General features: G+C 41.8%; 1 protein-coding gene across 8 annotated transcripts in view; it reads right to left on the minus strand.

Annotated features, from left to right (window-relative positions):
* The window catches only part of GALNT9 (polypeptide N-acetylgalactosaminyltransferase 9), a 257,312-nt gene that overhangs the window by 62,991 nt on the left and 175,422 nt on the right, over positions 1–18,899 (minus strand). For all 8 annotated transcript variants that reach the window (XM_064726604.1, XM_064726603.1, XM_064726601.1 and 5 more), the window contains 2 exons: positions 10,697–10,894; positions 3,130–3,247 (listed from right to left, as the gene is read on the minus strand). In XM_064726604.1, coding sequence (XP_064582674.1) covers positions 3,130–3,247; positions 10,697–10,894 — 316 coding nt within the window. The remainder of the gene's footprint in view (positions 1–3,129; positions 3,248–10,696; positions 10,895–18,899) is intronic.

The raw sequence follows: 18,899 nt of genomic DNA on the forward strand, positions 1-18,899 counted from the left end.
GTTTATATGATCCCTTTCTAAATAATTAAGTGTGTCTGTAGCTCCCAGTAGGAATGGAACTCACATGATGCTTGCACAGCATGCAGTTTCTTACAGGGTCATAATTTGGGACCCTCACTTAAAGGGACCCCTGTCTGCCTCCACATTCAAGCACTGCTTGAATTTCTCTTCCTATTGGGACATCTCTCTGTACTCAGTGACCATTTGATGTTGAGGAGCAGCAAAGATATCTACCCTGAATTTAGAGTGTCTTCTTCAGCCTGTGCTCATGAAGGGCAGCTCATCCACAGAGGAGTCAGCCAAGACTGGATGCTGTAATTTCCTGTGTTTAGGTGCTAATAATAACTCCCATCAGCCTCAGTAGCTGGTTGGAGAACAGTGAGACAATAGCACCATTTGTTCTAACAGAAATCCCCCAATTTATCCACCTTGTGGTGAAACTGCCACCTTTAAAAAACACAGAGCAAGGTGACATTATGTAAGTGTCCATCCATTTCCTCACTATCACAAACCTGCAAATGTGTCCATCTCCCTTTTATTTCCCAGAAGAGCTGATGCTTTTTCTCAACCAAACCAGAATCTCCCTCTCTTGGCAAACAGACATTGGCTTCAGTGTGAAGTCACCCCATCAGGAGAATGTTGCAGCTCTAACCACCATTATTTACTCAAAAAATAATAGGAGTTTAGAAAAGAGCTGCAGACCCCTAAATATTTCCAATAGTCATAGGAGGCAATCCCAGTCTGTTGCTGCACTGCTTATTCATACTCAATACAGAAAATCTCTTAGGTTAATTATTTAAATATTTCCATCTATGGAATTTAGAAAAGGGCAAAGCTAACAGTGAAATACCCAAGGTCATGATTTTTTAATAAACAATGGATTTCATGGGAATTAGCTGGGTTATCAAACAGTATCCTCCCAAATCAGCTCATTAGTTTCACTGAGTTTCCCTATTTCATTTTATTAAAACAATTTAAACAAGGGTTCACTAGATGCAATGTAATCTATTTCAGACACTCCAAGCCTAATCCCTTTTCTCTTAGCAGTTACATGATAATAGTTTTCAAAAAAGTAGAAAAGGATTATTGTCACATCTGTTTCAAATAGCGACTGTTTTCAGCCAAGCATGGGCCACCACCTTCCCTACATTTTATTATTTATTATTATATTAATTTTTAGGTTTTATTTATTTATTCATGTATTTCTTCCTTTTTCTATCTTTCATTGCTTCACACATGGTCAATGGCATCCCTCTGCAGGTGGGGGGCAGGCACCCAATATCCCTGCAGGGGTCACTGCACCAGACCATAGGAAAGAAGTGATTTTTTTGCAATTTTCTTGAAGGTTCTGGAGTTAAAAAAATCCCCAACTTGGTAAATTCACAGTGGTTTTATAAATAGCCTAGAGAGAAGGGAGAAGGTTCCTGTGCATTTTCACACTGCTAGTTTCTGACAGCTCTGAAAGACTCACAGGAGGGGATCACACATAGGATTTGCAAATTAGGAGGCAGACACTGTATATTACTTGCCAGGCTGGAAACACAGAGTAACAGGCCTGTGCTATGGACACACAGCTTATTCACAACAAAGTCATACTCTGTATTTTCATAAAACCTTTTCCAAACAGTAGGGATAACAATTCTGAAAGGGAAAAAAAGCCCCCAACCAAAAAAAAAAAACCCAAAAAAACAACAAAACAAAACAAAACAAAAAAAACACCCCAAAGAAAAAGAGCTGTTTGCTAGATCCAAGCTTTCTGCAGGCTTTAAGAGGTTCCCTATCCCTGAAAACCCATCCTCACTCATCTCAAATCCTTGTCTCTTCAAGCAAGTGCCATTTCATAATCCTATTAAAACCTTTGCCTCTGTTTACCAGGAGCTCTAATCGTACTCAGCAAGTCCTCCTGGCCTAAGGAAGAGCGACAGCTTTCAGATTTCTTGGGAGCCTTATTCATCAACCACGCCAGGGTTTTGCCAGAGTGTTCAATCTATTCTGGGAGCAGCCATGTGGAAAAAGCTTCAAACAGCTCAAAGCCCTGCACAATGATAAAGGAAAGCTCACACAATCCTGGTAATAGCCTGACCCTCTTAAGGAAAATTGGATGATTTGTGGTAGCAGTTTTTCTGTCCCCTATGTGAATTCTGAACCTTAAAGTATAAGCAGTGTATTCACACAGTCCCATTACAAACCCATCCCTCTTGCAATGCTGGAATAACAAATACACACCCACATGTGAAAATAAACTCTTGCTGCAGTGACCTTCCTCCTCAGTCCAATGGTGAGAAGGAGTTTGTAGCCATTTCAGAAAAAAGAAGAGCCAGATATAAAGAGTGGACTAATTTTATGTTCAATGTTTCACCACAAGCAGAATATATGCTTTAATGAGCACATTACATGCACCAGGGACATGTTACTGGGGAGCAGGAGATAAAGAGTAAAGGGAAAATAATTAAACAGTCAGCTTTATAATGAGGAAACTCTGTTCATGCAACATTAAGTGGCCTAATTTTCAGATGCTAAGCAAAGACATGTTCCTTGGGCTTCAGGAGGACTTGCTGGCAAGCACCACCTTGAAACCAAGGTCAAGGGATCACAGGTATCAAACCTCCTTCAGGTCCAGGCCACAGGGACTGATATTCCAAAGTCATCTGTTCACCATGACCTGTCCAACAGGATTGAATACCTGCACCCTGCATTCTTATTCTACAAGGAGGTTCCTCAGAGTTGTAAAATACCCCAGCATTCATAATGTGTGCATGATGAACATTAACAGTGACTTCTACCAGCCTGGCCTTAGTTTTCTGTAGGTGTTGCATCTGTCAGAGCACAAATGTACAACCTCAGCTCAGGGCAATGAGCACACGGAGACTCAGAGGCTGTTTGCACCAGGAAAGAGACTGGGAAAGGGGAAAACCTTTCTTACTGGGTTCAGACACTGACAGGGTGAGCCAATAAAGCATATTCAGTTCTCTCAAGGCTCACAAGGCCAGGAACATTCATTTACTGGCACTGTCACTACCAGATCATCAACTTCTCCAGCACAACAGCAGATCAGTCAGACAGCAGCTCTGCTGGGCCACAAGCTCCCCAGCACCCTTTGCACATGCACAAAGTCTCTGTGTTACTCACCCTCATGCCCAACTCGATGTTTTCTCCTCCATAGACCTCCATGCCAGGGTCCAGCAGGCCAATCTCCCCAAAATACTCTCTGTCCACCACAAAGGAGCATCCAATCATGGCTGGTGTCCTGCACAGAGAGATCAAAGCAGAAAATGAAGCCATTGATTGGCTCTTACAGACCTCAGATCATAACAAATGTGCACAGATTAAACAGTTCTTTGTTTTCAAGTTTACATTCTAAATTTACCTATTAGCATCAATCATGTGGCACTTCATGTATGCAGGAAATTCCAATACTTCTCTGTTTATGCTGTAATTTCTGAAGACTTTCTGTTGAATCAGTCTCTAGTTAGAAGTGGTCTCAAAGCTCTGAAAAAACCACACAGGATACTCCTGGCTGGGCACTTCCATCCTCTGCTGATGCATATATTTATGCACCAGGATCTTTGCATTTATAAATTCAAGTTATTTGATGAAATGTATCTTCTTGATTATATTTCCCAGAGCCAAGCCTGGAAACAGATTTGCCTAAAAAAGCTGAGAGCTCTCCTGTACCCAGGATGAGACATATCCTACATGCATCTTGATTTCACATCTTGTACCACTGAAAAGCATATCTTAGGCTAACAAGGAATACATTTGGTCTTGGAACTAAAATGAAAGAAAGACACAACCAAGGTAAGGAAATCCAGTACCTTTGCAATGAAATAAGCCTTGGAGGGAATATTTCAGGTATATTTTTAAAGTTTTACCCATGATAAAAGAGGGAAGGAGGTGAGGGAGAGAAACACACACCACTTTCTTCATTTTCCTTTTCATGTATTCAAAACTAAACACAAGCTTCACTGGATCAAGGCATCACTGCTTTGCAAAACTGAGATGCCAGTTTGGGCTTAGACTCATTCTTTTTTCCAGCCCTGTCTCCCCCACAGAAATGCTCTGGAGGCAGCTCCTTACAGCAGGAGGATGCTCCCATGAGGAATGGCAGTGCCAGGCTTTGCAGCCTGCTCTCAGGTGCTGGAATCTCTCCCTCTGGGGGATGGATTGCTGCAGCTCTAGGCTCTGTCCATTAAACCCCTCAATTGTTAATAGAACAATAATGGGAAATACATTTTAGATGCAACTACATAATCATCACTCACAAACAAATGCTATTGAGTCTTTGCAACTCCCTCTCTTCCTTCTAGGGTTTATTGCTTCTCATTATATATATTCAAATATAAACTTCACAAGCTTTCAGAGCTTTTTCAGAAAAAAAAAAAATGTTTTCAGGAGTGAGCAACAGCATCAGAACAATGACAGAAGGAACCACATCCAGGTTTTATAATTTTATATTGGACTTCAGTGACACATGGACCTATCACAAACACTTCTCAAAAAATGTGCTTGAATTAAGCTCCAGGCCCTCACTTGGAATTTTTCAGTTTTTCCAGAACCTGAAATACTCCAGTCCATCCACCACTTTTAGTGCAGTGCAGCAGAAAGCTGGAAATGGGCACATGAGCCAAAGCAGATGTGTTGGCACCTCTGACCCCCTGCTCACTGCCCAAGGGGCAGCACATGAGAATCTGAGCGCCCCCAGCACTTCACAGCTTCAGAGCACAAGATATGAACCTGCTTTATATAAAACAACCTTTTCCCTCAATCATGCACTCTCCAGTAAAACAGAGACACTTCCAGAAGGAGAAAGCAGCAATTAGAAGTGTACTGTTTTTTACCAACACCTCAAAGGTGTTGTGAAACTTAATTGATCTGTGGAATATTCCTTGACACAGTGGAGGATGTTATAAGGATTAATTATAATCAACAGGAGCACTCAAAGGATAATGTGGGAAACACAGCAAAATGGGTTTTGCAGCTAAAAGCTTAAAATGCAGCCTAGAGTTGTATTGATTCTGCACAGGAGAAAGATACAGCACAGTCAGGCTGTGCAGGGGGAATTACCTGTACTGCTGTAGCAGAGGAGACGTGAGGGAAACATTTCTCTGGGAATGCCCTGGGGAAGGGAAGAGGCACAGAGAGGTTTCTGGTGGTGAACTCTCCCTCCCTGCCCTGGGTGCGAGGGCAGTGCCTGCCATGGGATGGGGCACACTGGCCAGGGAAGAAAAGCATTTGCATTTGCTGCAGGTCTGAGTCAGGACTGGTTTGTGTCAGTGAGAGCCCCAGGAGCTCTGTGGGTAAAATTCCAGCAGGTGCTGACACCCATTTCTCCAGCCAGGTGCATCCCCCTCCTTCCCCTGGGGGCTTCACCAAGAACCAGTGAAAGAGAAAGGAATGGGGACCAAACTGCACATGGTACAGTCAGTCTTCCTCTGCCTTATGCATCCTTCTCTCCTGCCTTAAGGCCAGCATATATTTATATATATTTATTTTTATATATATTTATATGTACATATGTGCACAATGCAATCAGGTCACATTTGAAACAGTTTCCTGAGCAGCCAACTGCAATTTCCAGGAAAACTGACAAACACTCACAATAACCACATAAATTCAAAGGCAAATAGAACCATAAATAAATATATAAGCATAAATGTATATATACAGGTATAATGAGAGAGACAAGGAGTTTCAAATGACACATTCAATCTCTGAGTGTTCCACCTCTCCCAGCAGGATATTTCTTTGATTCAGGTTCTTAAGCAGCACTTCAGCCTTGGTCTGACATGTAAGTGGGGAAACCTGCAGGGTACCTGCAGAAGTATTTCTATTTTTCTTACAGCTCATGTCTTCCTGCAAGAAAGAGTCACACCAGGCCCTGAGAACAGAACTCAAGGACAGATTTGCTGCTCAGGAGATACAGGAAAAAAAAAGAAAAAATGACAAGCTAATGCTCATCTAGAAAGGCAGAGCAAATAGGGATGCAGAATAACTCTCTGATGCCCTGTGGAAGTAAATTTTTTTGGAACAGGCAGGACACACATCAGAACCTGGACAAATAAAAGCAAAACTGCTTTGTTACAGGCTCCTGTGAACCAGAAACTGAAAAGATGGCTGTGAGCAGTCAATAAACACTCCCCAGTTTTATTATTACATGGCAGCATGGTTTATCATGAAAGACTTTACCTCCTGAGCTCAGGTGGATTTCTTCCCAGAGCAGGGAGGGCTCAGACTGGCTTCATCATTATTGTTGCTGCACATGAGATGGGCACACACAGTCTCAGATAGAAGCAGCAGCACAAAACACTTCACTGGGGGCACATCAAGCTCTAATTTATGTCCATGAGCAAGGCACTGGCACTCTCTGGAGCAGCTGATGCAGTGCATGTACATGCACATCCCTATTGGTAGCAAGCTATGGCATATTAAAGCAGTAAGTGAGAACATATGCAACAATGAAATGCACCACTGCTGCTGGAGGAAGATAAAATGGAAAGCTGTGCAGTGCTTGGCTGGGTGAGGCTGACTAATGACTCTCATGTTAGTGGCTGCTGATCAAGAAATCAAATGCAGAGCAGTCCATCATAATCACAGCAGGTGAGGGAAGACAAGTCAGAGCCAGAGTTCAGAATAGCAGAAACCTTCCTGGCTGTTCCAAAACGCAGGGAAAAAAAGATACAGCATGCATTAAAAAACCCAGCTTGTTTCAATGCATAGTCAAATTCATGAGAAGCCCTGTGAAACAGACCCTTTGTTGCACAGTGTGGTGCCAGATGACAAGGACATTTTTGGGCAGCGCGCTCGCAGGAACACGAATGGAAAATGACGCAATGGACACAGCGTGTCAAAATAACAATCCTCATTTAAATCTTCACCTTACAGACATCTTCCATCTCAAATGTCAAACATGGAAAATGGATTGCCTGCAGAAGCCAGCTCGGGGAACATCAATTGTTCTGAAGTTCAGAGTATTAACGTGGGGGGGAAGAAAGAACCGACTTTAAAGTGCATCAGAAATCTTTACAAAATCTGACACCTTGTTCTTGCTATTTCTTTACCTTTGTTAGCACTTCAAAGCCAAGTCCCCTTTGTCACTTAGCTCACAACAGCTGATGTGACATTTTATGGTGCACATTTGACATGACTGCCCATGAATGAGCCACTGGTGTGAGGGACAGTTGCTGCTCCTTCCCAGCAAGGCTGAGTAGAATCACAGTCAGTGTTCAAGAAATTAGAGGATCAGGCTTAAAATAGAAAAATTCTTAGGAAAGAAGTACATCTTGTGTGTAGTCCCAGAAGGAAACAGGAATTGGACCCTGCTTTCCAAATGCCTCACCCAATTCTGCACATTGATGATATTTATTCATACAGTGCAAACATGAGAAATGCCAGGGCTTGATCCTCACTGATACCAGGGTACACATGTTCTTTAATGCTGAAAATCTCTAATCCCTCTGGAGATCTGGCAGAAAGTATTCAGCTACACCAACCACAAAACCAGTCACAGGGTTATTTGTTACCAGACTTTTCTTTCACAGGACACACAGAGGCACAAACCAAACCCACTGCCTGCTGAAAACAGAGTCAAAGCCTGAAGAGGAACAGTGGTAGCAAGGACTAAATGGAATTGCAGTTTTCATGCTGATGAGCACCTTTGCAATCTTATGAATGCACTGGGCAGACACATGGATTAAAACACCATCAAAGTGCACAGTTTCTGTCTTGCAAAGTGGACTGAAATGGAAATCATGGTTGCAATATGTGATTTGGAAAGCTGGTTACAAAACCAAAACCTGTGCCAAGTCAAGTCACATCTGAGATTTTTAAAAAAGTTTTCTCACTAGCCTGACTTTGCCTTCCTTTTGAAAACACACAGCTAGTAAGTTCCATATCCCCATATTCCACAGCTAGTAAGTTCCCACCATGACCACTTTCAAATCTCACCGCTAAGGACAGACTTCCTGATTGTTTTCATCAATAACACTCACACAGTCACTCTTTCCACTACCATAATTACACTGGCATATCACTTAAAAGCCACAAAATCACATTATATTTCCACAGGCAGGAACAACACAACAGCCAAATGCTTTAGCAAATCCATCCAGGTGCCAGAGCTTCAGAGGCCCCTCAGCACACACTGCAGTGTGACCATAAAGGGGATGCTCTGCTCTCCTAAATCCCTGCCTTCAAAGAATTTATACCCAGGAAGACATGGAAGTGTTCATGGTTCCATGTGGATGCCTCTGCTCTTGGGAGCCAGCTACTTATGTGCATCAGATTTTAACACTGCTCAGTGCTTGAGTTTGGATTTGAGTTTTTGATTTTGGATTGAGTTTGTTCACTCCTGTGTCAGCCCAACTCAGTGCCAGCATGGCACCAGCAAGAGCCTGAACATAAATCTGTGGGAAGTCCATGGTAAATCATGCCCTTTATTGTTGAGGTTTAACCTCTTAGTTCAGTCTTATCTGTTATGTGATCATTGTCTCCAGAACAGAAGATACTGAAATACTGGAGCAATCCATGGGAAAATTACTACAATGATTTCACATATAAATTGTGAGTCATGAAGTGCACAAAACCTTTCAGGAGTGAAAGCTTTGGATGATTAATTTTCCTTTATCAATAAACTTTCTCAGGGCTGAGTGAAACAGGTATAAAACATCTGCACTTTTAAAACAATGTGAGGCGAGCAGGGCATGTTATCCAGGAAAACTGATTTCCTAAGTAATTACTTCCCTGCTTATTGAGGTTCCAAGCCAAGCAAAAGGTCAGTGATGATGGACTGTGCTGTCCTGCAGTAAATAAGGTTAATATTACTGTATAGCTCTGTTTTGCAGTCACAGAGCATGAGAATGAACCTGAGTACAATTTGCAACACTTGGTGAAATACAGATTAAAATATTACTCTTCATGAGGGGAGGATCCTGTGAGGTGGCTCCATCTCTCTGATCACTTAGAAATGTGATCAGTGTGTCAGGGTCCTTTCACTTCCAAAAGATCACTGGCATTTTTTTCAGGTGGGTGTGTTGTTGGAAGTGCTTGGCTGAACTTTCCAGGATCTGGAAACTCAAGCTTTGCACTGAAGGGAAATACATCAGCTCCTCTGCCAGAGCCCACACTGGGACCATACAGTAGAGTTTCAGCTTGCTTTAAGATGATGCCAATAAACAAGAAAATGAAGATGACTTTAAGCTGGTAATTTGTGTCCTTCTTAAGAAGTCTTAAAAATAAGAGCATCCTAAAGTGCATACTTAGGCTTCACATTTTTTAGCATTTATTTCTAGAGTTGGTAACAGCAGTACCCTTAACCCAGCACAATATGTCCCAGAGGAGCTGTTAGACAAACATCTGCACTGGAGATGTGAATTTCCAAATGGAGGGAAGAGAAAGCCCTTTTCACATCAGTTCCACTTTTCCCCACTGTAACAATTCTCAGAAACACCTTCACAATTCCTGTAATGGCCTTTCACCAGAAAATTCCATTCCTGTAGTGTACAATGTTCTCTTGTAGGGAAAAGTAAATTGACACACTGACTACATGGTCTGATGTGGGTTCGTTTTAAATTCAACCAGTAGGAAAATTCTGAACATGCGCAAAGTTCTCAAGAAAAAAAACCAAAAAACAAAAAACAAAACAAAACAAAAAAAATCCAAAAACACAAACCAAAACAAAAAAAAAACAAACAAAAAAAACAAAAAAAAACCCCAAAAAAAAAAACAACAAACCCCAAAAAACCTACCAAAACCCCCAAAAAACAACATAAAACATAAAAACTCCAACCAACCAAAAAAAATCTGAAAACTCACCACAACCCCTCCCCCCAAAAAAAACCCAAAGGAAAAAAAAAACCAAAAAAAACCCAAAAAAACCCCACAAATAAAAGAAAAAAAGAGCAGTTCTCAAACACAGCTCCTAGTGATGCTCCAGGGAAGCTCTGGTTTGGACAGATGATCAAGACTGCCCACAGAAGAGGAGTGAAACCAGCCACATTGTAATCCCACACACAATACCTTTGTTTCTCTTGCACACAATGGGCCAGAGCCCACTGGAAAATAAAAGGTTAGATGAAAAGGATCCTGCTATCCTACTAATGGCCAGAACACGTGCTTGAAGCACACACTCAGAGCCAGAGTAGTTGTGCACATTGTGGGGAAGCTCTGAAAGGCAGTACACACATCCACAACTTTTGTGGAGCCATTAGACTCATTTTGTTATTCCTACAGGCACAAAACATGTAGGTTTGTTTATAGTGGATATTTTTGCCTCCAACGAGGGGGAGAGATGAATGCATCTGACTCCTTCTTATCAGAAGGATAATTAATTACTTTATTATACTATATTATTCTATACTATATTACATTACATCTAAACTGAATCTGCCCAGCACTCAGCTGCATTCCCCTGCTCAGAATCTCGTAATTGTCAGCCAACAGTCCCGACACTCCTGATAGGCCAAGGAAACAGAACACCATCACTCTGGGTAAACAATCTCCATATTGCACTCTACTTTGGCACAACAAATGAGATAAAGATAGTTTTTTCTCTCTCTGAGGCTCAGAGAATGTGAAACCCAGAAATATTCTCGGGAAGAACTGTGCCTTGCTTTTCTGAGTGAAGAGAAATCTGATGACCATTCAGACAGCCGAGATGGAAACACCGCTCTGCCCAAAGTGACAGCACAAGGAGATTTACCTGATGGGAGCTGACTCATCCCCTTTATCAAGCCAGTCCTGTGGTGGGATGATGTACATGCACCAGAGCCCCCAGTTGTAGCCGTGGGCAGCGTTGGCGTACTGCTGCACCTCAAAGGTGTTGTACTTGATGTTGTCGATGGCGGGCAGGATGATGCGCTTGCGATCCTCCTTGATCCGCGTCAGCGCTGGCTCTGCCCTGGGAGCAACGAGAGCAGAGATAATTATGCTTTATTGAAGTTAATTAAAATAAATAGGTAGGTTTTGGTGAAGTTAAGAGTTAGTAGTTACTAATAATTGATTGCTTGTCAACACAATGTTTGGTTAGTTGGGTTTATAATGAAGAATATAGAAACTGATCCGCTTGCGATCCTCCTTGATCCGCGTCAGCGCCGGCTCCACCCTGAGAGCAATGAGAGAAGCACAGGGTGTCACAGCCATCCTGCAATCCCAGGGTGTCACAGCCATCCTGCAATCCCAGGGTGTCACAGCCATCCTGCAGCCCCAGGGCCTGCTTGGCAGGCTGAGAACATGAGATTCTCTAACGCAGTTGAGACATAAACTTTAAGGAACTCAGAGATTTTAGAGGAGCTAAGGTTTTAGTTAGAGATAAATGTCACAGACATATTTTATGAAAAATGCTTTCTTTAATATTTTTGCTCCTGAGAAGCTGAGAGGCCTCAGGAACAAAATGTAAACATTGATTATCTGCTGCTGTGGAATGCAGCAGGTGGATCTGTGATTGGTCTCATGTGGTTGTTTCTAATTAATGGCCAATCACAGTCAGCTGGCTCAGACTCTCTGTCTGAGCCACAAGCCTTTGTTATCATTCTTTCTTTTTCTATTCTTAGCTAGCCTAACTGTTGCCCTGATTTTTTAAGATTATTTAAGCCTTCTGATGTTTGCATTCTTACACACTTTCTGTAAATAACTTACTGTTTTCCATTCTTTTATAGAAGAAGAGAAATTTGATAAACTTCGTTTGTCCAGTGTCATTGGAGAGGTTGCACTTTCACCCTCCAATCCACTGTCACTTTTAGAAATCTATAAATGTTAGAGTCAGAAAATAAACTTCCTTTTTTTGCCTTGAAAACAGCAGTGTCTGTGCGTCGTGTTATTTCGTGTCCTATAGTGACACCTAACAACACAACATTTGACCTCATATTTTGCCTGTTAGCATAAATGTTCTTTTGGGCCAGCAGAAGATACTGTACATGGTTCAGACTCTCAATTCCTATGTGTTTTAGGCCACACTTGTGCACCTCCATAGAGCCAGTGTGACCTAGCAGATCTGGATAAGCCATTATTAGTATGAGATTATATTGATGAGATTAATTAGCACCTCTGTGAAGCTGTGCCAGAGCCTAACAACACAAAATTTGACCAAATACTTATTCTAAGGCCTGCAGACTGTTAATTCATTTCACAATGTGGAAATGTTGAGAGACACCATCACCAATAGCAGCTAAATGGTCTCCTACTGGTTACACCACCAGGATTCCTGGCAGCAATTAAATACTGGCTGGCATGGCCTGAAGAACTAAAAACACACCAGAGGCTGCAAGAATCTGAAGGTTACACAAAGATTTTAATCCTGTTTCCCAAGACTGACCCCATCACATCTAGTTTGAATGACAAATGTGCCTGCATTATGCCTTCTAAAACCTCTTTGGTGATGAGAAGATTTCAGGTGCCAGATGGTGCAAAAGCAGTGAACTGCAGGAAATGTTCAAGCATTTCAAAAGGCTTTAAAACATCAATGTGCTTTCCACAGAAGCTACATCCCAAAAGGAAAGTAAAAAGCTTCAGTGAAAACACTCATTTCTGACCAAGGTAGTCTGAGTTTGCTATGAATTTACAGAGAAACTGATCCAAAGAGGTAGCAGACTTACATAAGGGTGGAAATCGTTCCTCAAAGCAGTATTAGAAAGAGCCACTGGTTCACTCCTTTGTGTGTTTCCCCTTGAAATGTGCTTTGAAAATTTTGCAGAGCTCTCACATGGATCTTGAAGGGAATGATGGTTTGCTGAGACTCACAGAGGTAGGAGGATTTGAACACTGATCTTTTCTCACTTTTCTTTTGCTGTTGGTCAGAAGACAATTGCTCCTTTGTGATTTCAATATTACCTCATATTTTGCCTGTTACCATAAATGTTCTTTTAGGCCAGCAGAAGATACTGAACATGGTTCAGACTCTCAATTCCTATGGGTTTAAGGCCACACTTGTGCACCCCCATTGAGCCAGTTTGACCTACCAGATCTGGATAAGCCACTTCCATTATTAGTATGAGATTATATTTATGAGATTAAGTCTTTTAAAAACCAGTGAGTGTGTAGTGGAAAAACTCTTGCAAATCAGACAAAGCAGGGAAAATGCAGAAAAGCTGAATCTGCTTTGTTTTTTCCATCATGTTATCTCTGCTCAGCAGCAGAAGAAAATACAGAAGGATGGACATGCCATCATTAGACTGGTGACTCCATGCCTGGACACAGAAACCCTTGGGCATAAAGCTCTCCTTCTTCCTCTAAACTCTGAAACAAAGGATTTCAAAACACCAGACAACAGGTACAGGGGTCACTAATTGTTTGCTTGACTCCCATGGTTTGAAAAAAATTTATTATGTTTGGGTCTAATTTCCAGACCTGCCCTGAAAAGAGGGAAAGCTGCCTGCATGCCTTCTGAAGCAAAAATCTGTAAATGGGTTTCCTTTGCAAGAATCAAGCTCTGTCATTCTCTACTGTCTGATTCTGGAAAGGTCTTTGACAAACAAGGAAACATTGGGATTTTTCCAAGCTACTTTTATCTCTCTTGGTGGGAATTCTTTGGTCACCAAACCCTCAAATCCTCAATTAATGGCATATTTATGTTGATACAAATCAAGACTGTTTAACCATCATACTCAAAACCATCCTGGAGGTTTCACGTCCCTTCTACAGTTCCTCCTGGGGTGCTCATTTTTCAAGTATTTTACTTTGTAGGGTAGATTGAGATTGTGTAATGAAAAAGCTGAAAGAAGGGAAGGATTTCTTCTCCCTTAATGTCAGATACCTGCAATGGACCCCCCACCTGCACAGTAATTGCCTCAAACTTTCATTCTCAGCAGAGAGAGGCAGAGGCTGGCACTTTTATAGTCAGATGCTTCTCATAATAATGTAGACACTGAAACTGGGTGAGATTAATAATGTTCCAGAGGAGCCTGTTTTGAATATAAAGGGAATTTAGCCTGCTACTTTGCAAGACATCTTAAAATTGGACTGCTGAAGTGTATCCCAAATAATGGTTAGAGAGATAATGTGAAGAAAATATTCAACAGTCACGCTGGTTTTTAGCCCTTAATCATATTTGTGATTGTGTTAATCCAATACTTGAGTCCTGCAAATGCTAACCTGGGACCTCATTTTCTTCTTTACATGAAGAACAATCCATTCCCAGCTCTGGAGCTGCTCTCACACAAACTATCACCAAACTCTACACCTGAGGAATTTCTGTTTTCCCATTTGTGCGGCTTACATTTATTACCACCTAACTTGGTGTTTTGCATCTGAATGGCACAAGGGGGGATCTCTGGATGGAGATACAACAGCTGGGGTCAAAATGCATGATGGAATTCCATTACTCTCTATCAACCTAATAATGTGAAATCACAGATTCTGAACTTCCATGAAATCTGAAACCACCTTGTGATGGATGTTCTGTTTAAGTCCCCTGCACTCAAGAAATGTAAATATTTAAGATATTACTGCTTCAACAAGAGTTGATTTCTCTACTCTCAGTTTACAGATGAAGTCAAGTGCCATGCCAAGGTTATGGAGTCAATTGATATGAAACCAACTGCTGGAACTTCATCTTCTATACCTCCCATCTCACCCATGGAGGTGATTTCCTAGCACTCTTGGTAGCCAGATGTGTGGAAATCACATCCCTGCATGTGTTAGGAGCAGGAAATATTGAGTATCTGGACAGACTGCACAGCTACCTAATTTCCAAAATATTTTCACACCCACAAGTAAGAAAGTAGGCTCTGAGTCACAGATGGAAAGAGAAAATCCAGGCCAGAGCTGTTCTCTTTGCAAAAATGCAGAAGGAAGAGCCTTTTAATTAAACATTGCATACCTGAGAGATTTCACAGCCTGTCCTGCCCTATAAAAGACAGCAGAGAGAGCAATGGGCTATTCAGAGGCTCAGCCCAAGCTCATCTCTGTGAGATCTGCAGGAACACTCAAATCCCAGAGCCTGCCATGCCCTCTCACTGCCAGCACTGCTGTCTGTCTGTCTGTCTGTCTGCCAAGATCCCCAGGTAATGACCAATAAGGGAGGGCTAGGAGCTTGAACAGGACTGGGCAATGCACTGTGCTTGCTTATCTTGAGCAATCCATGGAATATGAGAGGGTTTCATTGCTATTCATGGCTAGCAAAGCCCAGCCTCAGAGCTGCCCTGTAACGTTGAGCTGAGCTGCACGTTCATCAAATCCTTTGTCAACCTTCCTGGTCACTCTGGCTTTATGTAATTGCTTCAGATTGTAAAAAGAATTATGATTAAATCTTTCCAAGTGATTTCTATTTTTTTTTTCCTAATTTTAAACTGCTACTTTATTATGTAGATTTACCCTTCCTCTTTATGGACATCAGCATTTTTCCTGTGGGTTTTTTTTTTTTTCTGCTTTGCCTTGTTTTTTCTGCTGTCCATCTGCAGAACTCAGGTGCTTCTGGCAGCTCACAGGACTGAAAGGATAAAAGGGGAAAAGGTTGCTGAAGTGCAGGGATGTCCAACACACTGAGCTGATGAGCTGCAATACATGTTTGGAGGATTGCCTTTCCACATGGCACTGCTGGCAGGACTCAGCCCTGCCTGATCAGGTGCATAAGCCAGATGTGGATTTTGGGATCCATCTCCATTTTTCATAGTTAGGTTCCTATTTTGCATCTGAGCCAAGGTACTTTATGGGCAAAGAGCAGCATGCATTGTTAACAAGTTATTTACTGGAGCAAGAGGGAAAGTTCTCCCAGGCATATTCATAGACATGATGGATTTCAGTAAACTAAATATAATCAAAAGATTCTGCTTTAAAGGTAGTGCTTCACATCATCCAAGTGGGGTTTTTTTTCCACTTAATAAAAACCAAGGAGACAATTTGGACTGGAATTTGAGTGACATGAAGATCCTCTCCTTTCCATCCTCTCTAAAACTATTTGTCAGTGTCCTCCTCTCTCTGAATAGATTGTTGGTGAATGGATAAAACCAGAAGAGAAAGGACAATAAATTTAGTTCTCTTATAGACTCCACTAGGCTAAAGGGTATTTTCACTTCAGTTTTATTCCCTTTGATTTGTCCAAGTCAGTTGAGCACATCACTAAACAGAACATGAATTCAATGCTTTTGCCTACCAGTGGAAAGATTTCTTCATTAACAGCAGATTTTCCAAGGTGTTGAGCACCCATGATGACTTTATTGGGAGTTCCAGCAACGCTGGTTCTGTGAGATTCAAAGAGTAAATGCTTCCAAGATAAACACTGGAGGTAGGAAGGGAGTTGGAAGGCAGAATTTGAGGCAGAGTACAGAATGAGCCTGTAAGAAGATTGAGAGCAAAGGCAGGGGCCATGCTGTGATCACACAGGCCTCTCTAATCCTATTGTAAGTCTATCTCTGAACATATATGCATTCTGTATTTAACACTGGCTTGATTCAGAGCAGCTCAAACCCCACAGGAAACCACAGCAAACAAAAACTCTGTGTTGTCTTACATCCTTATCAGATTGCTGGAGAATTCATGCCAAAGGGAAAGCCTGATTTGTCGCAAGGCTAAAAAAGAACAGCTTCTTCCAGATAAAAAACAGATAAAAAGAAGTTAGTAATGAGCTCCTCGGTGCACATGATTATATAATTCACCTTTTTAAATATGTAAAAACACCTGCTGACTTCAAGCAGACTTTAAAAAAGGCACAACATCAGAATAAATGCACACAATCCAAGGGAATCCACATGCATGCCACAGGCCAGATCTCTGCTGCCCAGCTCTGCCACTTCAATGGCCTTCACAGCTCCAGGGATGCTTTGCTAACATGCAGCATCTGAGAAGCAGACCTTACCTTCCAGTTCTTGGTTAGAATGGCTGTACGAGGCATTTGTCAATAAATTCCTCCCTGCAGCCCAAATGTCACTTTTTCTAAATTTGTTCAAAAGTAAATCCTTTCCTAAATGACAGGAATTGCACTGGGAAATGTCTCTCGAATTTTGCCCTGTCCCAAGTGGGTATATACCCTGATCTCTGCCTTCTTTTGAGACAAACATGCCCCTTTTTTTTTTCTTCTGCACCATCACTATGCTACTATTTACTCCAATAAAAAATAAAGAACTAACATTAAAAAAAATCCAACCTTCTTTGTCCTGCTTTCACAAATCAGAATTTCCTCTTCTTGCAAGCAGTCAGGGAAGAGTCCTTATAAGACATAAATGAAAGACAACATGGTCTCATCTGCTAGATTTTATGGCTCACTGGGTTTAACACCGTATTTTACTCTGGCTCTACCACTGTCAGGTACCATGAAGTATAAACTTAACAGAGAAATGTAAGAAAAAAGAAAGCTGTGTAAACTGAAAGCTTATTTTGCATGATTTTACACGCTACCTCACATTTCACTGACAATATACATTTATCAGATGCAGACAAGCAGATCTACTGACACACATAATTCTTCACTGAGGCCATCTGCAGAATATTTAATGTGGAATGCCTTTCCTGTAAATAAGTGTTCAGAGAACTAAAAAAGAAATACATTTCATTCTAGTTTCCTTGTTCTCTAAGAGCACTCCCCCATCTGTCCTGCCTGACATCTCTATCAGCATTCCCAGGTGCCCAGGGAGGTTTCAGACCCACAGTCCCCAGCTGGAGCAGAGGGAACTCAGCACCAACGCCTGATGGAGAGTTAAAGATCAGCTTTTGGCTGCCAAACCTCAATGGCTCTTTTCTGCACCACTGAAAAGCACGAGGATGCTTCAGTGAACATTCTAGGTTGTTGAGGTAGATGAATAGTCAAAGCTGCTTTTCTGGTACACCCTCTGTGAGCAGGCTGGCACCCTCCCATGGATCCCAAAGCCCCACGTGGCTTCTCTTGCATGCTCCACTTAGATTATATTGGTTTTGCTATCTAAAACTTGTATTCCATTAAGTTACCAGAGTCATCCTAAGGCTTTGGATGAGGAAGAACTCCCTTCCCTTTTCATTTGGGTTCCCCAGGTCAGTCCCAGCCCAGGGATGCTCAGTGAAACATGTCCTGAGCATGAGTGATGTGCCTGACTGCTCCAGAGTGGAGAGACTGCACAGCAGAAGGACTGCAAAGGTAATCTCAGCTTCCACTTTTCTCATTTAGAAGGAAAGAGCCACCTGGACCTTGTCATGTCCCCAGAGAGCCACCTGAGCTTGAAAAGGGGGGACAGGGAGTTTACCTGCAGGTAGAGATTGGATTCTGGTACACTGCATGAAAATGTCACCAGGGAGCTCTCAGGGGCACAAAGACCCTGTGGCTTTGCCCCAAAAAGCACAACCATGACTCTGTTACAGAGTACTTGGGATAACCAAAGTCAGCAGAAGATTAGGAGGAAATCAACTTCCTTTCTCCTTTACACACCTTTTTGAGAATCCATTGCTTATGGCCACCACAACAAACTGCATTATACCTTACAGTATAAAACAGCATCTGCAAAGTGCCATCCACAGGCCCAGGGATCTCGATCTTTAGCTCTTCTTAGTTCATTAAAACACCATTTTTGTATATTTTTAAAACACTGACAACTTCAGGGATAATCCATAAAGATGGGATGTGTGTGACACAATCTAATGGATATTCAACTTCTATTTCATGTTCTCTTTCTCATGTCAGGCTCAGTCTGGCTGGTATGTTGAAATCTTTTGATTAAATCCTCTTACTTCACTGCTTCCTTATTGAAACTCACCCTTTGTCTGGCAAAATTTTAATTACTACAGGACTGCATAACTCCATTCAGTGCTCTGATAACACCTCTGTGATAGGAGCAAAAGCAATTCCTAAGATAGAATGCAACTATAATACTCTATCATTATGTCTTCTTTTATGGCTCCTAGCACCCTCTTTATGGCTGCTAATATATTGTGGTTTCTGCCTTCCACCTACTGATTTCTTCTCTCCTTCACTCAAAGTGTCCTTTTTCTCACCCAGAGAATTAACA

Source organism: Zonotrichia leucophrys, chromosome 15, assembly GCF_028769735.1.
Source record: "Zonotrichia leucophrys gambelii isolate GWCS_2022_RI chromosome 15, RI_Zleu_2.0, whole genome shotgun sequence".
Lineage (NCBI taxonomy): Eukaryota > Metazoa > Chordata > Aves > Passeriformes > Passerellidae > Zonotrichia > Zonotrichia leucophrys.